The sequence below is a fragment of the Culex pipiens genome, chromosome 2 (assembly GCF_016801865.2).
Source record: "Culex pipiens pallens isolate TS chromosome 2, TS_CPP_V2, whole genome shotgun sequence".
Classification (NCBI taxonomy): domain Eukaryota; kingdom Metazoa; phylum Arthropoda; class Insecta; order Diptera; family Culicidae; genus Culex; species Culex pipiens.
In genome coordinates, this window is record NC_068938.1 from 46,369,552 (window position 1) to 46,392,793 (window position 23,242).

The window sequence follows — 23,242 nt, forward strand, 5'->3', positions numbered from 1 at the left end:
TTTCCTGCCCAATGATGTATGTATACATTGCTCGATCAAAGCTGCACTGAAACTAAAGTCATGATTAGTTATATATGCCAACTGCATATAATCGAACCTTAAACTAGCCTATTAAAAACTATTACGTCTCTTATTAAACTCCATCAACATTATTCATAGATTTTATATGCGTATAGCATATAACCGAGCTTGAGTTCTGCTTGATAAACAATATTGTTCTCGCATATACTTTTTGTGAGCTCCACATATAGATTATATATGTGAGATACTATAGATTTTTGCAGAGTGCTTTTTTACATGAAATTTATATGCAAGGTTCACACCATTTATGAATGTGTGCTCGAATGTGTGCATATTTGTTCGCGTGTGTGTCGGTGTGTGAGCCAGCAGCAGCAATAGCCTTAGCAGCATGCTGCAGCAGCCATTTAGAAAGTTTTTCATTTTCGTTGTGCGAGCAAGTGAGAACAAGTTTTTGTGATTTAAAGTAAGTGAATGTGGTTGAAAAAATCGATTTGATAAAATTTTAGTTAATTTCATTGTTTATTTGTGAAAATTGTGGTTAATGGTGCTGAAATATTGCAGGATTTCGCCAGCTGTGCTCAAACTGTGGGCTCCACATTCCATTCCGCGCTCGAGATGGCAGCCGGTTCCGGCACGAAGGTGGTCCAAATGACGAGATCCGGCTGTACCCAACGATCAGAGCCGTGTCCTGTCCGGAGGTGCACCGGGTTTGCTAAGTCAAGGGCACTTGCGTGGCCGTGGCCAAACATCTCGGGGATTTCGAGCAAGAAATGGAGGTGGTCGCTAACGGGACGCTGGTTCCGGGTCTGCACATCATCGATAGGCCGAAGGAGGTGAACACCTTTGGGTGAACCGCTTCGTCGGAATAGTTCCGAACCAGGTTTGTAGTTGAGATGTGTGTGGTGTAGTGAAAACATCGCTCAACGTTTATTTTTTCTTTCACAGATCGTGAAAGCGTCGATCCGAAGCTGGACAAAAACAACTTCCGGTGTATCCGCCGCTGCTGGTCAACTTTGATGCTTCCGACCGCCGTTAGCGCTGTCCTGCCTTCTCATCGTAGCCTTTTACATGCGCCTGACCGCTCTAATCGTAATAAAGTCACACCTACACACCACACCACTGACTGCTACGCTCTAACTCATAAAATAAACTAATGTTTGAATCAAATTTATCAAAAACTTTTTTTTATTATCAGAAAAGAAAATTTAAACAGTAATTTAACATTAGACGTAGTGCATAATAATAAAAAAGCATAACTAATAAAAATGAACTGAAAATTCATTAAAAATTATGAATGCTACACATGCATGTTATATGTTGGCAAATCATTAAACCCCTAAGCATTGCATATACCGTTCATGTGATGTGAAAATGCATGGTATATGTGTTAGCATATTTCAATTTCTTATCCATTTATATGCAGTGCTCACACAGTTTATGTGCAACGCATATACCGGTCAAATGCAGAGGCATTCTGCAAAAATCTATATGCATAACTTATAGCATCTATCATGATATTTATTTCAGTGTGGCTTTATTATTTGTGCCAGTTATTTTGATAGCTGTGCGGATCCCGTAATGCATTGTCCACGTGGATACTTTAAGGGGGGGGAGGGTATTAGGGAGCGTTCTTTTATTACGTAACGCTGTTGGGGGGAGGGGGGGGGGTTCGGAGGCCGTGTTACGCTCCATACAATTTTTTTAAAATTTGTATGGAAATTTTGTTACGAGGGGGGGGGGGGTCTAAAATCCGATTTTTTGCGTTACGTAATAAAAGAACGTTCCCTTAGCGATTGTCTACGCTCCATAAACACATTTTTTGCATGAACAATTGTCCGCAAGAGAGGTGGGTGGGTCTAGAATTTTCAAAAAAGTGTCTACGTGGATGTGGATAAGGTGTCATCCATTAAGTACGTCACATTAAAATCAGCCAAAATTTACTTCACCCCCTTTGTCACGATTTCCCTATGCTTTTAACACGCAATGTCACGCTTGCTCAAAACCCCCCTCTTCCCTCAGAACGTGACGTACTTTATGGATGACGCCTAATGGACGTCCCCTTAAGAATCAAATCGAAATAAAGTAATAAAATATTGCCCAGTCTTGATTTGGTCCCAAAACCTCAAATCAACATTCAAACAGTATTGAATTTGACTTCAATCAAATCTCAATGTATACATACATCATGATGAGTAAAATTGGCGTATACATCATAGTTTGTTTGCTTAATAAAATGGGCCCCAGAGCAGTTTTTTGAAAAAATCTTTCGTCAGGAGGTAGCTTTTAAGATTCTTTATCAGACTGTGCAATAAAATTGAAAATGTCCAAAATGGCGTATACATCATATCGCCGTAAAACGGCAGTGCAGGCGTGTGTCCAGCTTGTATTTGGTCATCGGCTCACTATCCATTCAACTGGTATGAAGTTGCTGGAGTTGATATGACTGCTGCTGCGGCTAGTAAATCCGACTCAATCAAAATTAAGCTCTCATCTGTCGAATCATCAAAGTGTGAATCCGATCTACTGAAGAGTGGTTCCCTTCCGTACGGCACCCGTCACGACCAGTTTTGCGCTTCTAGTGCCAATAGCTGTTATCAAAACCACGGTGGACCGATTCAAATTCCGCTATTCACGTATCAACATGTAGCCCCATTCTTAGTCGGAGTTAAGTCGTTTGGAGAATCTTGCGATGGGGTTTATCAGCGTATTGCTCCACATGTTGGCTGGATCGAGACTGTTGTAGGGGACAGCCTCAATCAAACAGGTATGTAAATTTTATTAGATACAAGTTTGATATTTAAGTTATGCTCTTTTGCAGTTTGTGTTAACAAATACAAGCAATGCTTTGAACCTGCTCAGATGGACGATGAAACTGAAGCTGTAGATCCATATTTCAGTCGAGTTTATCTACACTGGGAAGATCCCAAGACCGACAATTTGTGTGGTGGAACCTTGGTTGATTACAACACAGTACTCACTTCCGCCCACTGTACCTTCAACAGCCGTGGTGAATCCCCAACAAAGGTGTCTATAGTGAACCATCAAGCTGGAATTACGGAAATTGAAAGACATCCCGATTTTAAACAAGGATCATTGTACAACGATGTCGCGCTGATTCGACTGGACAAATACGTGAGGATTGCCAAGTGGATTGCTCCCGTCTGTTTGCCATACGTCGAAGCTCTGGAAGGCCACGATACTACTCCGGAAACCTTTTCCTGTCGGGTTCCCAAAGATGGATTTAACGACAAATTGCAAATCTACATTCCCTCGAAATCCCGTTGCTCCAGTAACGACACCGTTTACGATGAGGAATATATGGCCCGTTTTCCGGAGGGTCTTGGCAAACGGCTTAGCTGCTTCGGCACCGAGTACCGTCTGGTTCCCGGACTTGGAGAGATTGACGCGGGTGGACCGCTGCTCAGCCGTGATGAAACCATTATTTTCGGAGTGAACGCCTACGCCACCCATTGTGGTTCGTTCAAACCGCTCATTACGACGGACGTTGCTCCGTTGATACCGTGGATTGAGAAGTTTGTGTTGAGGAAGTAAAGAAAATAATTTTAAAAATGTTTCTGACATATTCAAATATCCAAATAACATTCAAAATAAAATATATTTTCAAAAGATCATTAATGAAATCAATCTTTTTAAAATAAATAAATTTTGTTCAAATTCTGGTTCAAAACCAAAAATAACAGTCATATTTTGCTAAAAAGAAATCCAAAACAAAACAACATAATGATCATTCTCTGAATCTTTTTTTTATTTATTTTGAATTTCCAATCTTTTGAACCAAAATATTATATTTATTGCGCAGTTCTCACTATTGCGACTTGTAAAAACTGGCTTGGGAAATTTTAATTTTCTCAAAAAATTATCAAAGCGAGCCGATCGCAATTTTCGAGTGCGAATGTCCAGTTTGATGGAAACTGCGACTAAAATGTAAATAAACAACTGCTGGTTGCCTAGATTTTGCAAATTTTGTTGTCAAAAGTGCGTGAGAAAAGTGCGGGCCAAATCCAAGTTACAGTGCAAGGATCAATAAATTTGAGGACATTTTATGTCCATTTTTATCTACGTGATGTTCAACTGACCCACAGTGAAACGAGATCGAGAAATGTTTCAACCTTGATTGTGACATTTCTGGAGCACCCTGTGCGGCGCTCGTTTGACAGTTGTCAGTGCGATAATAAACAAATAGTGAAAATTTATCATAACTTGAGTGGCCGTCGCGATCGCAAGAGTGTAATTCCGTATTAATTTCGCAAAACCCCGGCGGAGAAAGTGTCCTTGCTAGTGTCGTGCGAAATAATCCGGTTCCGGGCTCCGGAACCGTGTAAAGTTCCCGCGATTGGTCGCGCCTGGGGGGGAACATTCGGCTGTTTGTGCAGTTTCGTGAAGTGAAGTGAAAAGATGGGGCGCGCAAAGATGAGCCTCCGGAATGTTCGTTCCGAGCTGAGTGTGTGGTTTGTGGTGGTCTGTGGGGGGCTGCTGCTGGCGAGCCAGGGATGCCTCGGGGAGTCCACCGATATCGAGCTGGACGCGAAGGCCAACAAGATTCACCAGATCGATTCGCTGAACCTGCTGCTGTACACCTTCCTGCTGACTTTGACCGTGCTCACGATTTGGCTGTTCAAGCATCGGCGGGTCTCGTGGCTTCACGAGACTGGACTAGCCGTCATCTACGGTGAGTCAGCAGCCTCCTTTCTTTTTTCCTTTGTTTTGCATGCGTGATAAGAGCAGGAATGTCCTCCCCGGAGGAGGGCGGAAGACGTCTTTGACCCTATTTTGGCGAGCCTGACGTGTCCCTGATTCTTACACAATTGGCATTGGCATTAATGGTAAAATCGATTTATTATGCTCGTCTCGTATGTGACAACCATCAGCGGAGCTGAGGCGTAAGGAAACGATTGCTACTGAGCGATAATCGACGGCGATATCGTTAGGAACCATATGGTAAAAAAAATAGTTTGTCGCTAATTGTATTAAAAAAGCTCTAGAAACAAAACTAAATTCCTAAAACGCCACAATCGAATGATGCAGCATTCCTAGCGTAGGGGTGGGAAGTTGCCGCGAATTGATTGATGACTAAGGTTCTGTTATTATTTAGAATTGTTCGCAATACACCGCCACTCGGCGAAAGCAACCGCGATTGAAATTGATAGCCACTGCGCTGCTGTAATGTGTATAGTAAACATGATGTTCCATTAGTGCGGGAATCCCTCGAGCACAGCCTCAGCATTTCAAGTGTCGTCGACCAAGTTGCTGTAATGTTTCTAATGGGAAATCAATCGTCGAGGCTGCTGCAGCCGCGCTCTTATCGCATCGATGTTATCAGCTGTTCAAGCAATTATTGCAGGCGTGACTTTAGACGAAGGGTAGTGGATCGAACTGGCGAGACGGGAAACCGTGCTGTGCATACGCGATGAACGGTTATTTGTGGGACGAATAGTTGGAATTAGTGCTGGTTAGATAATCATGCAGCTTGTGCATTCACTACGTCCTAAACGGGATGTTTTGTTCACTGGCAGCTTCGACATTGTCGAAATTAAACATCCACTGGCCATATTTTTGTTCTCATTTTTTCCGTGATCAGAGGTTCCTTTGAGTTACTCTAAAGCACGATTTTAAACTAATATATTTTAGTTTTACACTTTGCTTTGTTCAGAAAAAAACTGTTTTCCAGCTATTCGAAAAACAATATTTTTCTGGACCTGGTGTGTAGAGGGTGACCAGCGGGAATTCCCGAAAAATCGACCATTTTTGGACCTCTCGATTCCCGGGAAATTTGGTCGAGACTCCCGGGAAATTTTAAACTTATAAACAGCGCCGTACCTAGGGGTTGGCGCAGTTGGCGACCGCCAAGGGCGCCAGCCCTTGGGGGGCGCCGAAAACGATGATTGTACAAATTTGTCATGTTATTATAAACTCCTAGAAAGGTATTCAGAACAAAAGGGGCGCCAAATTTTAAAGTAGGACTACAAAATAACTCGATAACCTTGGTCGGAATATTACAAATATTACTTATAACACTTGGGGCGCCAAAATCAACTATTTCAATAATTGTACCAGAATTAAATTTAAAATTAAATTCTCTTAATTCATTTATCAAAGGGGGCGCTCAAGTGGCAAAAATTTCAGGGTTTTATAACAATTCTTTGAAATAGCTAGAGATTTTATATTTCAACTACAGTATATAAAATTCAATTTAAATTTCACAATTTTTTCCAGCATCAGGAACCATCAAGCTTTTTTTATGTTTTGAAGTATTTTTTTATATAATCAGCTATTTAATTGAATTTTACACATTTCTATTGAAAATCTGAAATAAAAAGAATAAGATATTTCAAGTTTAAAGAAAATGGCATTTGAGATATTTTTATAGTTTTAAATGCAAACGTTGCGTTGAGATTGGCCTACGTTTTCGAAATACTGAAGGGTTTAAATTGAATATTTCTAACACAAAAAATGCTTTGACTTTTGTTAAATTTCTAGCAAAATATTTTTTTTTTTTTCAACATAAAAATGTTGGTTTTTTAAGAGCACATAAATTGCTCTAAATATATTATATTCTGCTGCTTGTATTCAATTGCTTGTAGCAAGAGTGAAAAAGTAAAATTTGGGTGTCTTCGACAAAGTTGCATAGATTGGCATGCCCACCAACTTTTTAGTCGTAAAAGTAAAATATTATACAATTTCTTGTATAATTTTGATTTGCAGAAACACCATTATCGCGGACTCATTAGATTTTAAACCAAAGCAAAATTCCAACCCCAAAAACAGCAATATTTTTTGGGAAAACACAAAGTTCCACTTAATTTTGCTTCTAGGGTCAATAATTTGAAGAATGTTAGTAACATTTTCCTTGAAAATTTTTGTTTTGTTATGTTTTAATGGAATGGATAAAGTTGCTTATCTTTCACATACATTTTTTTTATTTCATGGATTCCATGTGTTGGGCTATCCAGTGTAATTTCGTCTAAATTTTCACATTTACACAAACGGTTCTAAAAGCTTTGTGTGTAGAGGTTGACTATTCTCGAGATTTTTTCGGGAATCGAGAGTTAAATTTGGAAATTTCCCGGGAATTCCCGGGACCTGGTAGTGTTTATAACTATGCCAATAGTGCCAGTAATGTATAAAGAAAAGTTATAAATGTGTTTCTTTTCAATGAATTCAGTTACGATTTATTCATGCTTATTTAATGAAACGTTAATTAGTAGTAGTATTTTTGGGAACTATGATCTACTTCTTGATTTTTTTCTGAATCTGCAATACAACTTGTTGTATGAACTTGTTATTAGATTTTTGTGAAATAACAAAATAGCTAATATATAATTTCCCAGTATCGGGATTTTTACAATATAATAAATAGCGACTCAAAACAACAATTTTAATATTTTCTTTTTCTTTTTTAAAACTGTAAATATGCATTGAAGAAATAGTGATCCGGAAAACCCGAATGTTCACATTTGGCGGACTTTACAAAGATTTCCAGAGTTTTTTTCTAAGATATAATTTAATATTGAGGTTTAAGCGAAACACAAAATTACTCCATGACATCAAAAAAGGAAATTACCTTGATACAGCGAAATTAAAATAATAAGAATAAAAAAAAATGGATTATAAGAATTGCTATGCTTGAAAGAGGATATGAAAATTATACTCTTAGAAATAATAAACAAAAATATAAAAAAATTAGACTTTCTTCTTGTGGCTAACTGCTAAGTATGCTTTAAGGTTAATTTTGGGGTCCACATTATTTTATGTTTTTCCTATTATAGTTATTGGAATTTTTAATAAGTTAAAATTTACACTTTCTGAATTAGAAGATAAGAGAAGCAGTTCATTCGAACTTGAACATCTTACATTGAACACCCAATGTTCTGAACAATTTCGAATTTTCAATTTTTTTTTTATTTGTTTATATAATTTTGCTTCGACCAAATTTCCCGGGAATCGAGAGGTCCAAAAATGGTCGATTTCCCGGAAATTCCCGCTAGTCACCCTCTATTTGAGTGTAATGGTTTTTATACAAAATTTTAAGAAACTTTAGATGTCGAAAAATAAACACAAAAAATTTCAATGTGTTAAAAAGGTAAAAACTAATTGCCTTTGTTTGAAGCTATGAATTTTCAAAAAACAAATTTTAGGAATTTTATATCAATCAAAAAACACAGTCACAGAGAAGAGAAATATTGTTTTCAAAAATAAATTGAAAAAAAAAATAGTTTCAAAAGGAATCCATCCAAAAACAAGTTTGAAAAGGAGTCCATTTTCTAATCAGTTAAACTATTTTTTCAGGAATGCAGGAAAATGCTGATACAATGAAATTTAAGCTAGGTCAGATAAAATTCTGTTTAAAACGATAAAACAACACTCTGTTATTTTCAGTCAACATTAATCCTAAAGCACCTTTTCGTTACAACCTATCTGTATTGGAAAGTATAAATCGATTGAAATGGTTTAAAAATAATAAACATGGTGTCGATTTCTGGAAAAGTCAGGGAAAACCTGGAATTGTCAGGGAATTTTATTTGACCTGGAAAAGTCAGGGAAAGTCAGGGAATTTTAAGCTGGGTCAGGGAATTTCGATGATCCTAAAAATATTACTACAAAATTTCATTTCTTTTTGAAAATTCACCCTTGATTATGTATTTGAATGTCTTCCAGGCCAAACTTTGCAACATTGATAATATTTAATTTTTTATATTGGTCAGCCCGGAAGGAACGCAGAACTCCATATAAAAAATGCTAAAGAAAAGGGTCACGATGAAAAGCGCGTAGCTTGTTTGCAATATGTTTAGGTTAAAAAATCAAATAATTTGGTTTTGATTTGGGTTTCCGTTCAACTGAAAATTACAAATTACTAGCGCACACAGGGTGGAACAATATGAGGCAGTAGGGTGTAATATGGTTGTATGGTAAAAAATGCTCTAAATGCTGCTCTTCATCTTCTCCCGTTGTACCAATACGTTCAAATGGAGGCTGGAAAGAGTGCGCTTAGACTAAGAAGAAATGAGAATTTATTCAAGAATTGTAAGGAACATCTAGGAATTTTAAAAGAACTTAACATAGATCCACATGTGTTTATGAACGAGGACTGGATGGAATATACCTTGAACCTTGATATAACATACAAAGTGATTTTAACTGATCGCCAAGTATGGGAATCAGGAGGTCCAAGCCTACCTCCGGGAGCAATCATATTCTACACGGATGGATCAAAAATGGGTAATAAAACAGGAGCGGGGATCACGGGGCCAGGACTAAGTATTTCGGCTCCTATGGGACGCTGGACTACTGTATTTTTGGCCGAGATCTATGCTATTTTAGAATGTGCATCAGCATGTCTGAAGAGAAACTATAGGTATTCTACAATCTGTATTTTCTCTGATAGTCAAGCTGCTTTGAATGCTTTGAATTCTTCCAAATGCCAATCTAGATTGGTTTGGGAGTGTGTAATTCTTCTGAAAAAACTGGGTAATAAAAATCGAGTATTCTTGTACTGGGTTCCAGGCCACTGCGGGGTTGAAGGGAATGAAAAGGCCGATTTGCTTGCCAGGAAAGGCTCAGATGACCTTTTTGTTGGTCCGGAGCCATTCTGTGGAGTGTCGAAATGCGTTCTGAAAATGGAAATTACAAAATGGGAAAATTCCATGATACAACAGAATTGGATTGCCTCGCATTCTGCAAAGCAATCCAAGTTGTTTATCACCCCTAGCAAACAGAAAACGTCGCGAATACTTGGTCTGAATAAATGGTCACTAAACATATACATTGGATTAATTACAGGACATTGCCCATCACGGTATCACTTGAAAAAGCTAACGCGAAGTCAAACTGATATCTGTAGGCTCTGTGACTGTGAAGTGGAAACTTCAAGGCACTTACTGTGTGAGTGTGGTGCACTGATTGCAAAAAGAATTAAATTTTTCAATAAAGGGATTTTAACTCCCTCAGAAATTTATTCAGAAAATCCCACTTCGGTTGTTGACTTCATTCTCGAAGCAATGCCAAACTGGGGTATATCGCATCCTCAGTCAGTGGCGGTCACCCTAAATGGTGACTTGTCACCCTGAAAATATGCGACAGTAATTAGGGGTACACTACAATAGATCAACTAAATGGTCGCAGTAGTCTTAAATCCACAAAAAAAAAAAAATGGAAAAAAATAAAGTTGTCCAAATTTAGCGAGCACAGCAATTTTTCAGTTCCTTTTGGGGTCCTAAACAACTCCCCAAAGTTTGGGAACGATTGGTTTAGTCCTCACTTTGCGCAAAGCGATTCAATTTTCCATATAAATTTGTATGGGAAAAACATTTTTTTTGGATTTCGATATTTATAAAATCCACGTTTCACGCTGTACTAAAACCGGATTCATATTCAGATGCTCTAGAAGGTGCTCTACAACTTTCCCGAAGAGAGTATGGTGCTAACTTGCTCCTAAAAAAAGATACAGCGTGTTAAAAACTCGTCTAAAATGTGTTTTTTGCTCGAAAATCACGTTTTAGACGAGTTTTGAGGACGCTGTATCTTCTCTTAGGGACATGCTAGCACCATACTCTCTTCGGGAAAGTTGTAGAGCACCTTCCAGAGCATTTGAATATGAATCTGGTTTTAGTACAGCTTGAAACGTGGATTTTATAAATATCAAAATTAAAAAAATTGGGTTTTCCCATACAAATTTATATGGAAAATTGAATCGCTTTGCGCAAAGTGAGGACTAATCCAATCGTGCCCAAACTTTGGGGAGTTGTTTAGGACCCCAAAAGGAACTGAAAAATTGCTGTGCTGGAAAATCGATTTTGATATTACACCCTAATGAGGCAGTTGCCCCACCATCCTTTGTTCTAAAATTGGTCGTTTGCTTAGCATATAGGGACCATAGAGAAAATCATACATTTTGTCAGAAAAATTGAATGATTTCAAAAATGAAATGTTTACAAATTCGAATAATTGAAAATTAAAAAAAAATCTAAAGCTCTAAAGCATAAAGATACTAAATTTTTGAAAATATTGAAATTCTGATATTTAAGAATTGTCGATTTCTTAATTTTTTAAATTCTTATTCTAAAATTCTAAAAAAAAGTGAGGTTAGAAATTTTTCCAAAATTTCACTTTAGCATTCGTTATTTAATTTTTTATTTTTCTCAAAATTAAACTGAACTATGATTTAGAAATGATCCAAAGTAGTCTAATTTTGTGTAATTTAAAATGTAAGCAAAATAGTTACGGTGAAATGTAATTAAAGAATTAAATTCAAGAATTGAAGAAATAAAACAACAATTTATGGAATAAACAGGGTTGTTACGGACTACACTCAACTCATTTTGAAACATACTGACTCTGGATATTTAATTTCTTTAAAGTTTTGAGTAATGTTTTTTTTCCTTATTCATTTTTCTTTTATACTGAATACATTCAATTTTAATCTTGTGAATCTTAATCATATTTCAAACTTTTCTTGAAGACACAGACATTTGGATGTAACAAAAATTATTATTGAGCATGTTCCAGTGGGTGTACTGTGCTTCTATCCCAAATATGAGCTTGATTGGACGTAACAGAAGCTTCTCCGCCTTTGAATTTTAGATGGGATTCAACCAGTAGAAATATATATTTTTTTATTTGAACATTCTTGAAGAAAAATAAAAAAAATTAAAACATTCAAAAATTACAGCTCCAACATTCAAAACGGGATTATTCAGAAATTAGGAAAAATAGTATTTAAAAACCCAAAAAAATAAAATCATATTAAAAAAGAAATTAAAAGATCGGAATTTTTTAAATCAAAATTTAAAAAATCTGAAAACAAAAATCAAAGATATCAATATTCAGAAATAAAAAACCAAATAAAAACAATCAAGATTACAAAAAAAAAATATTATTTTTAAATTCTTAAATTCTTAAATTCTTAAATTCTTAAATTCTTAAATTCTTAAATTCTTAAATTCTTAAATTCTTAAATTCTTAAATTCTTAAATTCTTAAATTCTTAAATTCTTAAATTCTTAAATTCTTAAATTCTTAAATTCTTAAATTCTTAAATTCTTAAATTCTTAAATTCTTAAATTCTTAAATTCTTAAATTCTTAAATTCTTAAATTCTTAAATTCTTAAATTCTTAAATTCTTAAATTCTTAAATTCTTAAATTCTTAAATTCTTAAATTCTTAAATTCTTAAATTCTTAAATTCTTAAATTCTTAAATTCTTAAATTCTTAAATTCTTAAATTCTTAAATTCTTAAATTCTTAAATTCTTAAATTCTTAAATTCTTAAATTCTTAAATTCTTAAATTCTTAAATTCTTAAATTCTTAAATTCTTAAATTCTTAAATTCTTAAATTCTTAAATTCTTAAATTCTTAAATTCTTAAATTCTTAAATTCTTAAATTCTTAAATTCTTAAATTCTTAAATTCTTAAATTCTTAAATTCTTAAATTCTTAAATTCTTAAATTCTTAAATTCTTAAATTCTTAAATTCTTAAATTCTTAAATTCTTAAATTCTTAAATTCTTAAATTCTTAAATTCTTAAATTCTTAAATTCTTAAATTCTTAAATTCTTAAATTCTTAAATTCTTAAATTCTTAAATTCTTAAATTCTTAAATTCTTAAATTCTTAAATTCTTAAATTCTTAAATTCTTAAATTCTTAAATTCTTAAATTCTTAAATTCTTAAATTCTTAAATTCTTAAATTCTTAAATTCTTAAATTCTTAAATTCTTAAATTCTTAAATTCTTAAATTCTTAAATTCTTAAATTCTTAAATTCTTAAATTCTTAAATTCTTAAATTCTTAAATTCTTAAATTCTTAAATTCTTAAATTCTTAAATTCTTAAATTCTTAAATTCTTAAATTCTTAAATTCTTAAATTCTTAAATTCTTAAATTCTTAAATTCTTAAATTCTTAAATTCTTAAATTCTTAAATTCTTAAATTCTTAAATTCTTAAATTCTTAAATTCTTAAATTCTTAAATTCTTAAATTCTTAAATTCTTAAATTCTTAAATTCTTAAATTCTTAAATTCTTAAATTCTTAAATTCTTAAATTCTTAAATTCTTAAATTCTTAAATTCTTAAATTCTTAAATTCTTAAATTCTTAAATTCTTAAATTCTTAAATTCTTAAATTCTTAAATTCTTAAATTCTTAAATTCTTAAATTCTTAAATTCTTAAATTCTTAAATTCTTAAATTCTTAAATTCTTAAATTCTTAAATTCTTAAATTCTTAAATTCTTAAATTCTTAAATTCTTAAATTCTTAAATTCTTAAATTCTTAAATTCTTAAATTCTTAAATTCTTAAATTCTTAAATTCTTAAATTCTTAAATTCTTAAATTCTTAAATTCTTAAATTCTTAAATTCTTAAATTCTTAAATTCTTAAATTCTTAAATTCTTAAATTCTTAAATTCTTAAATTCTTAAATTCTTAAATTCTTAAATTCTTAAATTCTTAAATTCTTAAATTCTTAAATTCTTAAATTCTTAAATTCTTAAATTCTTAAATTCTTAAATTCTTAAATTCTTAAATTCTTAAATTCTTAAATTCTTAAATTCTTAAATTCTTAAATTCTTAAATTCTTAAATTCTTAAATTCTTAAATTCTTAAATTCTTAAATTCTTAAATTCTTAAATTCTTAAATTCTTAAATTCTTAAATTCTTAAATTCTTAAATTCTTAAATTCTTAAATTCTAAAATTCTTAAATTCCTAGGTTCTTGAATGCTGCCATTTTTGTTACCATCTTAGATTAGAGAAAACCTGATAAAATTTGAAGTGTTTTTGGAGTTTTTTTTTTTGGTTAGAAAATTTTTTAGAAGAAGATGTAGCAAAATTCGCTTCGATTTTTCTTAGTGACGCTTTGGTAAGATCATCGAGTATGATCTGTTTCTTAAATTTAAAATCTCAAGATCGAGAATTTATTACAATTTTTATTTTTATTTTTATTTAGATTTCATTCAGTTTTTAGATCTGAATTTCTATATGTTGAAAATGAAAATGTTTGTTTTGGCTTTTTCTTCTAGTTTACCTAATCCTAGAAAAATACATTTTCAGCGTTTCAAGATTCTGTGTTCTGAGATTACAAAATTGAATTTATTGTGAAACTCTTTTGTATGCTTGTCGCAAAATTATTTTTCTTAAAATTTCCAGCATCCGAGATTTCATAGGGACTGTACAACTACATTTCACATATTTTCCCCAAACAACATTCAAGGGGTTACAAGGAGGAGTTCCCGTGGTCAGATCGAGCTTAAATTTGGAATCTATTCTAAAAAAACCCAAATATCTAAGTTTGATAAATAATGACTATTTGAAATACTCGAGCAGGTTGTATTTTGTTTTTATTTTTATAAAATGAAAACAAATGTGAATGATCATCTGTAGGCTCTGGTCAAGGTAGAAAAAAACATAGGACAATTTCATGGTTGCTCATTTTGGATGTTCGTTTCTTAAATTCTTAAATTCGTTCGTTTAGTTTTTGAGTTTTTGCATCGTTAAAAAAATAAAATAAAAAAGTCATAGAATTTTTTCAATATTTTAAATTTCCAATATTCAAAAAATAAAATACATGAAAATATAAAAACGCTCCAAACAATATGTTAGTAAAAAATAGAAAATAAAAAAAATGGTGGTCTGGAGAGGTCAGGGAAAAGTCAGGGAATTTTATTTTGGGAATTGGATCGACACCATGAAAAATAATAAAACATTGATTTGAATATTCTTCAAAGAATTAAATTGTGGTTGGATTTTTTAGCTGTTATATTTATTCAATCAATTACCATTATATTATTAAAACTCTTTGAAGCAATCGCTGAAAATTTAAGTAAACATATCAAAATGATGAAAAATTTGGAGGGGCGTCAAATTGATGCTTCGCCAAGGGCGCCGTGGAGCCTAGGTACGGCTCTGCTTATAAATATCGAAGCAAAACTAAATAAACTAATCAGAAAATTATTTGGAAAATTTTCAATTGTTTTGAACATTGAATGTTCAATGCTCGATGTTCAAGTTCGAATAAACCAAATCTTTTCCTATCTCCTTATTAAGAAAGTGTAAACTTTAAATTCCAATAATTATAATTGAGAGAAGCCAAACAAATTTTGAACACAAAATTTGCCTTAAAGTATGCTTAGCAGTTACACCCCTGAAATTAAATTTGAAGTTTTTTAAATATGATTTTTATTTATTATTTCTATGCGGGTAAAGCTTTTTCAAAATAAGTTCAAAGTCCTTAAGTAAATTTCGCTGTATCAAGGTAATTTTTTTAATGTCATTAAATCATTTTGTGTTTCACGTCAACCTCAATAATAAATTATATTATGGGGGAAAAAACTCTGGCAACCTTTGTAAAGTTATTATCCGCCAATTGTGAACATTCGGGTTTTCCTAATAACTGTAAATATTTTTTCAATAAATATTTTATTTACCTTAAAAAATTAAAAAAAAAGTTTAAATTGTTGTTTGAGCCGTTATTTGTCGTATTGCAAAAATCCCGATACTGAGAAATTATTTATTATTCGTAAACATTTTAAACTAAAATTCCCAGTCAATCCTAGAGTTCCAAAAAGCTCAAGAAACAATCTTGTATTTGCAGATTTAGAAAAAAAAAATCATAGGGTAGATATAGTTCCTCTTAATAATGAAGATACTTCAATTAACGTTTCAAAGAATTAGTAAGAATCAATTGTAATGAAATTCATTTAAAAACGTAACATAATGCACCTTAAGGTGGTTGGTGCCTTCCTCTCATTTATAGAATGATTACAATCCCCTAAATTGTCCACATGGTTTAGGGATCTCCCCTAACGTGATCGCAGCACCTAAGAGGTCCTAATAAAAATAAGTTACGAATAAAAAAAATAGACTTCCTACAGACTTTTTGTAAAGATTATACAGACACCGCCTTTCAGGAAAATGGCATCCCTCTACAAGGCTTTTTTCGTGGCAATCAGACGGGACCATTTGAGGTTATGTAAATTAAGACCATTTTTTGAACTGCTTGTAACTTTAGATAGGTAACTCAGATCTTGGAAATTCTTAATCCACAAGAAAGGTCTTCATATAACATGTGAGGGTTTCATGAAAAAAACCACCCTTTTTACCATAATTTAAATTTAATATGAAACAGTTTTTTTTAACATAACTTTTAAAAATACATGATCAAACTGCATGAATTTAAATAGCAACTTAGGGGACGTTAAGACGGATCGATTAAAACCATTCCGGCCAAAATCGGTTGAGGCTGTGACAAGATATTCCAGTGACATTGATTCGGTACACATGTCTACATACAGCCAAACACACAGACATTTGCTCAGCTGGTGATTCTGATTCGATATGTACAAATGAAGGTAGGTCTAGGAGGTTTAACTATAAAGTTCGTTTTTCGAGTGATTTTATAGCCTTTTCTCAGTAAAGTGAGGAAGGCAAAAACTAATGTTTTACTTTTCTTTTAAATTATTGCCACTATTGGCATAGTCAAAAAACTAACTCCCGGGTCCCGGGAAATGACCAAATACAACTCTCGATTCCCGAGAAATTGAAAATTTCGAGAATCGTCACCCTCTACCAACAATCAATAACATCGTTTTTTTTAATAGCATATGCTGATATCATAATTTTATTTGATTATGGTATACTTTAAGTCAGTGATCTCCCTCAATTTGGACAACAGATGACCGCCTTCTCCTTCTCGAACCCACAAATAGTCGGCTCTACCAGCTGCTTTTTGTACCGCTGCACCTCGTGCCAGCAGTCCGTCGTGACGGCACATTTGCCCGGTTTGGCATCCTTCGAAGTACAAACGCTACCCACGTACAACGCCCTGTCGTAGTACTCGAGAGTTCCCGTTTCGATCGGCAGTTCCGCCGGTCCCCGCTGCCGGAGGACAAACTTTTCGATCCACGGAATCAACGGCGCCACGTCCGTCGTGATGAGCGGATTGAACGAGCCGCAATCACTCGCGTACGCGTTCACTCCGAAAATGATGGTTTCATCGCGACTTAGCAGTGGGCCACCTTTGTCGATTTCACCGAGTCCGGGAACCATTTGATAGTCCGTGCCGTAGCAGCTCATGCGGCCGTTGAGCCCTTGCGTGAATCGCGCGGAGTATTCCTCCTCGTACTTGATCTCGTTGTCCTTGCAGCGCTTTTTGGAGGGTATGTAGATTTGAAGTTTATCTGCGAATCCCTCTTTGGGAGTTCGGCACGAGAAGGTTTCCGGCGTAAGTTGGTAGCCTCGCAGTGCACTGGGGTACGGCAGACAGGCTGGGGAGATCCATTCGGCGATCGTTACGTACTTGTCGAGACGGAGCAGAGCAACGTCGTTGTAGAATGAGCCTTTGCGGAAGTCCGGGTGACGTTCGATTTCCGCGATTCCAGCCCAGCGATCTATGATGGATACTTTGGTCGGAGATTGTCCCTGGCTGTTGAATGTGCAATGGGCTGAGGTTATGACTACGTTGTAGTCTATAAGGGTTCCACCGCACAGGTTGTCCGTTTTGGGATCATCCCAATGAAGGTAGACTCGGCTGAAGTACGGGTCGACGACTTCCGTTTCACCTTCCATCTGCATTGGTTCGTAATAGTTCTTGTACTTGTTGACACATTCTACCGCATTCAAGCGCTCCCGAACGATGGATTCAATCCAGTTGATGTGAGGCGCGATCAGCTGATAAACTCCAAACGATCCATGGCCACATGTCTTCCCGAAAGACGTGACTCCTACCACGAAGGGAGCGATGTGTTGATACGTGTACAGTGACGTTTGCAATGGTCCACCGGAATCACCCTGGCAGGTGTCGCTGTGTGGACTTGCGGCGCACATCTGATCGCCACGGATTCCTTCGGGAAGTCCCTTGAAAGCGTGGTAAGCGGTACCACATCTAACCGGGTCAACTGGAGCCAGCTTAGCTTTGAGCAGGTCGGGAATACTTCCACCGCCGAATTCAGTCGCTCCAAATCCTGCCACTTCCAGCCATTCGTACGGGTAGTGAGTGGTTGGCCAGATGCAAGCTGGACATACTCCCGGGGTCAAACTGTACAAGAAATGAGTGTAAGGTATTTCAGGATACACCTCTCCCAACAACCATTACTACTCACATAACATCTCGATCTAGCTCCACCAGCGCCAGATCGTTGTACTTTTGGCGCGAAACAAAACTCGGATGCTTCACCACTCGCCGCACGCCAAACTGTTGCGCGTACTTATCATCCGTGTCGATCGCCAGATTCACATCCCCCATCCGGACCACATCCGGCTCATTGCCATCGCTGCCAGCCTTGTCCGCCGAACAGTGGGCGGCGGTCAGCACGAACCGTTTCGTAATCAGCGATCCCCCGCAGCGCCACTGCACCTCGGCGGTGCCCGGCTGGCGCCAACCCAGCACGGCCATGTGGGGAAACTCGGTCGCATTCACACTGGTTCCGTTGAAGACGGCCTGCCGGTGCTGGTCGATGCGCCGCTTGTGGAACCGTGTGTGACAGTCTGTTGTCGAAAAATAAGAGGAATAAATTCAATGCAGGGGATTCCTCAAGAATTTTCTAGATATTTGACAAAATGGTATCTGAAACCAGTTTATGTAGAACGATTCGGTTCTTCCGCTCTACTGAAAAGTTAAGAAGGTTGAAAGTGGTCAAACTTGATTTTTTAAAGAATAGAAACTTGTTTATTTTGCATATCTGACCTTACTCACCTTGAAGATCATTCCGCTCAAAGTATCCTTCCGGTATCGTGCTGCTGAACACATCGCCAAGTTTCGGCTTCAGCTCCTCGAGCTCATCCTCGATGTGAGGTCTAGCTGCAATCACGTTACAAAACACAATCAACTACCCGGGGATCTCCCGAAGTCGCAGTCCCGACCTACCTCTAGCTAGCTGCAGCGCCGTGGTCAGGATCAGTACGGCGAGCGTAGCATTTCTTCCCGTGACCACGAACATTCTTACCGTCGGCCGCGGTGGTTAGAACTCGACTGAAAGAACTCTCGCTTTGCAGAACGAGTCCCGGTAGAAGATGTTAATCTTGTTTTCGGAGGGTGTTAGAAGAAGGTAATAAAAAAAAATTAAGAAGACGAGAAGGAACCGGTTTTTGTATTTTTATCCATAACTTTATTGTTCGTCAAGCTCGGATTAACCTCGCCTGTGGTGATCGCGCCAGATGGGACAGCAGATGAGCATGTTGTATCCCTTGTAGCCGCAGATTGCCGGTCGCACCAGCCGATACCGGTAGCGTTCGAGTTCTCTGCGGCACTCGTTCGCAAAGTGACAGTGACCTTCGAGTCGATCGTTGGTCGTGCAGGGACTTCCCTCGTACAGTAACGTGTCCTGGTAGTCAACGGACTCCTGGGAGTTTCCGGCGTTTGAGGCATGCGTTTGCCGTTCCAGAACAAACTGTTCGATCCAGGGAATGAATCGGGCTATGTTTAGGGTGATCAGCGGGCTGTACGAGCCACCGTCTCGTGCGAATACGTTGATACCGAACATCACGGATTCGTCGCGACTCAGCAAGGGTCCTCCGATGTCGAAACCACCGAGTTCCGGGATCAGTTCGTAATCCGCTTTGAAGCAGCTCAAGAACTTGGTGAGCCCTTTCGGTAGCTTTGCGACGTAATCGGGTCTGGCGGCGACTTCCAGCTCGTCACATTTTCCCTTCGCCGGCAGATATATTTGGAGCTTCGGTTCAAGTCCCACCTTGGGCAGGCGTATCGATATGGATCTGTTCTTGGTCACGAGAGCATCTACTGCACGGGGATACGGTAGACAGGGCGGCGCAATGATGTCCGACTTGCGCAGATACTTGTTCAATCTGAGCAGTGCGATATCGTTGTAATACGAGCCGAACTGGAACTTGGGATGACGGATGATCTTGACGATTCGGTTACGTTGGCCAAGGATTGAGACTTCCTTGGGCGATTCTTGCTTGGAATTGTACGTACAATGTGCGGTGGTTACCACGGTGTTGTAGTCTATCAAGGTACCTCCGCACTTGAGGTCCTCCTTGGGGTCATCCCAGCGGATGTAAACACGGCTGAAGTATGCGTCAACGGCTTCGTATTCCATGCTGAGTTGCTCCTGTTGGAGGTACGTCTCGTAGTTCTTGATACACGCTGCAAAAAGAGACGATGTTTAAGGTATCCTTGAAATTGAATCCCAATCCATACTCAAAGGATCCAACGGTTCTCCAACAATCGATTCCAGCCACTGTTTGTGCGGAGCGATCTTCTGGTAAACACCATACGATCCCAGCCCACAAGCACTCCCAAACGAGGTAACCCCTACAAGAAGTGCCACCCGTCTGTTGTACGTATGCAGCGTAGTCTGCAGTGGTCCACCCGAATCTCCCGGACAGCTGTCGCTGTTGGCACCAACGGCGCACAACTGGTCCTCAGCAATTCCTTTAGAAAGGCCGTGTCCCACAGGAAAGGCTTGCGAACAGACCGTTTGATCTACCGGAGCAATCCGTGCCTTCAACAGATCCGGGCTGTTATCCTCGGCGAAGCCGGTTGCACCAAAGCCCGCAATGTCAAAGGTTTCGTACGGATAAGTCTGGTCCATCCAGATGCAAGCTGGACACACCCCGGGAGTCAGTCTGCAAAGGGAAACGTTGCTATAACCTGTTCAGATATTGATCGTATAGAACACTTACACCACATCATTCTCCAGTTCGATCAACGCCAGATCAAAGTACTTCTCCTTGAAGGAGTGCTGCGGATGCCGCTTGATATTCTTTATGTTCAGCTGCTGCGCAAAGCTATCGTCAGCGCCGGAGGCCAAGTTCACATCACCAAGCCGTACCACCGTTGGGTTCTTTCTAAAATGATTCAACCCATATCACTCGAAAGCTCATCAGCAGATATGATCACCGTACCCCTCCGACAGTACACAGTGCGCCGCCGTCAGCACGAATCGTTTCGTGATCAACGATCCGCCACAGCGCCAGTCGTAACCGCCGGCCCCGTTGCTCCAGCCCAGCACCGCCATATGGGGGAACTCGGTATCGTTGACCTTGACCCCGCCGAAAACGGCCGTCTGGTAGACCTGCACCCGCCGATCGTGAAAGCGCGCGTGGCAGTCCGCCAGGTTCGACCGCTGGTAGTAGTCCTTGGGAATCCGCCGACGGAAGTACATGTCCGGACTGTTCATCGGCAGCTCATCCTCCAAGTGGGCTGAAAGAGATTTGTTATAAACAGTTATCGATTTCCAAACGTTATTCAAATCAACTTTTACCTTGGGTAATCCCCGCCAGCAGCGACAAAACCAGCAAGCAACATGAGTTCAACAACATGGCTATCTGCAGAATAAACTCTGCTTGCGTGCCGATGTGTCTGCCAGGTCCGCTACTTGCGGATGTTTATAGGACAACTTTAACTGGCTTCTTTTTTTTGCTTGCTTTTTGCTTTTCAGATTTGCTTTTAATCTGACTTCTTTAAATTCGCGCGAAATGAAGATCCCATATGGGAATAGATCGCACGAGGCGAAGAGGACACACAAATATTGGTGAATGCTCTCGTGAGTCTCGGATGGCAGAAAACCCCGGACAGGTCGTAGTGGCGAAAACAAAAAATAAAACAAGAATATTAATGTGCTGTGACGAACCGCAGCGATTGGATGTCCACGGTTTAGGTCATGTAGGGGAAAGTGGGGCAAGAGGAAAAATCGGTCGTACGGCCGTAATTTTTACAATTTTGACTATTTCCAGTATGAGGAATTGTTGCTAGCAATGCAATTAGCTGATTCTACTACCACATAACCGCCAAAACGACGTAAACGCTCCGGGCATAAGATTGAATGAAGTTTTTTTCAAAACCTTATTTTCTTATAATTTTGGGAAAGTACAAAATAAGGCTTAGGGTTCGTTTTAAGGCTCATTTTATCAAAATGCTATTTTTCCTAGATCAGTCGTGTCCCTACCAATGACTTGCACCTATTATAAAGTATGATTTAACTTTTGATTATTTTTGTTGAGAGCTTTTAAAAAATCTTGTTCAGGTGGGGTAAGTGTACCATATGGATTTTTAGTATGGGAAAAAATACGAATTGCTGTAACAAAATATTTTATTGGGAAAAAATACATAAAAGTACATAAAAACTGATAAACAGTTGTTAAAAAACATTGTTCACACAAAATATAGTGATATTATGAAAATTTACTATTTATCAACTAAATATTATTTTTTTTCGTAAAAACGATCAAATTTATTTTAAAATATTATTATTTAATCTAAAAATGAAAGAAACGCTTCAAATACATTCTAATTTGATGTTTCTAAGTGATAACAGTTCAATTTTTAATCTAATCTAATCTAATCTAATCAGACCCTAGCGCAGCCAATCTTTCGAAGGGATCCTGGAGAGTGCCTTAGGTTAGATGACGCCTAGCACTCTTCTTGTCATTTATTAACATTTGTAGTGCGCCATTGCATTAGAATGCATTGAAACATCACAAGCGTTAAAGCGGCCAGGCCTACTGCGTAAAGCCGTATCGCAGAGATGACTCGTAATTGGGTTGAGTTTGAGCACTGGGTGTTCGAACAACAACACAATTCTGAATCGACAGGGGAGGAAGAAGCGTGGGGACACACCACCATACGCTCCGAGATTTGGTTGTATTCGTTGGGAGCACCATGCTAAGAAGGTTTGGTACTCCGGGACCCTCTGGGATGGGACATTGTATTTCCACGAATGCCCTGGACACTATTTGCCGTGGTTATAGCGCCACAACTCGCTCTCTGTAACAGTATTCCTAATTCCAGTCCACGCTCACCAAGTCGTCATGGCCTAGTGGTTAGCATTTTTGCTTACCAATCCAAAGGACGGAGGATCGAACCCCGTCTCGAGCGACTTTGATTTTTCGTTCATATTCATCATTTCAAATTTATGTGTCTTAACTTTCTCGTTGGGAGCAGATGGGAATCGAACCCAGAACCATTCGCTTACAAAGCGAACACCGTAACCAGTCAGCCACGGCCGCTCCACTCTAAGTGATAACAGTTCAATTTTTAGCAAATTAACATGTTGTTTCATGCATTGTTCCTCTTGCTCCAACGGGTTGTTCGTCTTGCCCCACTAGTTGAGTAGAACGTACGGAAAATCAAAATTTTTAAAATCAATTTTTTACATAAAAAAACAGGATTTTTTAAAAACTTGTTCTATAAAAGTCTTAGTCAAGACCTGGAATAAGATGATTATAAAAAAAATCCGATAGATTTTTTTACGTTTTTA

At 37.4% G+C, this 23,242-nt stretch overlaps 3 protein-coding genes and 1 long non-coding RNA gene across 11 annotated transcripts in view; 3 read left to right on the forward strand and 1 right to left on the reverse strand.

The window, feature by feature from the left end:
* Window positions 1–70: 70 nt before the first annotated feature.
* On the forward strand, window positions 71–1,545 carry LOC120416766 (uncharacterized). Its single transcript, XR_005605384.2, has 3 exons — window positions 71–484; window positions 583–901; window positions 967–1,545. It is a non-coding gene; the product is annotated as an uncharacterized LOC120416766 (long non-coding RNA).
* An 845-nt stretch (window positions 1,546–2,390) lies between these two features.
* Window positions 2,391–3,629, forward strand: LOC128092738 (kallikrein-7-like). Its single transcript, XM_052707197.1, has 2 exons — window positions 2,391–2,785; window positions 2,840–3,629. The coding sequence occupies exons 1-2, from the start codon at window positions 2,461–2,463 to the stop codon at window positions 3,571–3,573; spliced, it is 1,059 nt and encodes a 352-aa protein (XP_052563157.1). The 5' UTR covers window positions 2,391–2,460; the 3' UTR covers window positions 3,574–3,629.
* Window positions 3,630–4,221: 592 nt separating this feature from the next.
* LOC120416767 (sodium/hydrogen exchanger 7) overlaps window positions 4,222–23,242 on the forward strand; it is a 41,732-nt gene continuing 22,711 nt past the window's right edge. For all 8 annotated transcript variants that reach the window (XM_039578614.2, XM_039578613.2, XM_039578615.2 and 5 more), the window contains exon 1: window positions 4,222–4,711. In XM_039578614.2, coding sequence (XP_039434548.1) covers window positions 4,438–4,711 — 274 coding nt within the window. In that variant the 5' untranslated portion in view covers window positions 4,222–4,437. The remainder of the gene's footprint in view (window positions 4,712–23,242) is intronic.
* LOC120416768 (polyserase-2-like) lies at window positions 19,127–21,397 on the reverse strand. The gene is made up of 5 exons (XM_039578623.2): window positions 21,248–21,397; window positions 20,889–21,186; window positions 20,667–20,831; window positions 20,182–20,609; window positions 19,127–20,127 (listed from the first exon to the last, which is right to left on the reverse strand). The coding sequence occupies exons 1-5, from the start codon at window positions 21,303–21,305 to the stop codon at window positions 19,151–19,153; spliced, it is 1,926 nt and encodes a 641-aa protein (XP_039434557.1). The 5' UTR covers window positions 21,306–21,397; the 3' UTR covers window positions 19,127–19,150.

What these genes read in the sequence shown, in the direction of transcription:
- LOC120416768 (XM_039578623.2), bottom strand. Translation starts at nt 21,305, where the DNA reads ATGTTGTTGAACTCATGTTGCTTGCTGGTTTTGTCGCTGCTGGCGGGG. An exon ending in GAACTGGAGAATGATGTGGT is followed by an intron (nt 20,610 to 20,666) that starts GTAAGTGTTCTA and finishes TTCCCTTTGCAG; the next exon opens with ACTGACTCCCGGGGTGTGTC. An exon ending in AGAACCGTTGGATCCTTTGA is followed by an intron (nt 20,128 to 20,181) that starts GTATGGATTGGG and finishes CTCTTTTTGCAG; the next exon opens with CGTGTATCAAGAACTACGAG.
- LOC128092738 (XM_052707197.1), top strand. Translation starts at nt 2,461, where the DNA reads ATGACTGCTGCTGCGGCTAGTAAATCCGACTCAATCAAAATTAAGCTC. An exon ending in GGACAGCCTCAATCAAACAG is followed by an intron (nt 2,786 to 2,839) that starts GTATGTAAATTT and finishes GCTCTTTTGCAG; the next exon opens with TTTGTGTTAACAAATACAAG.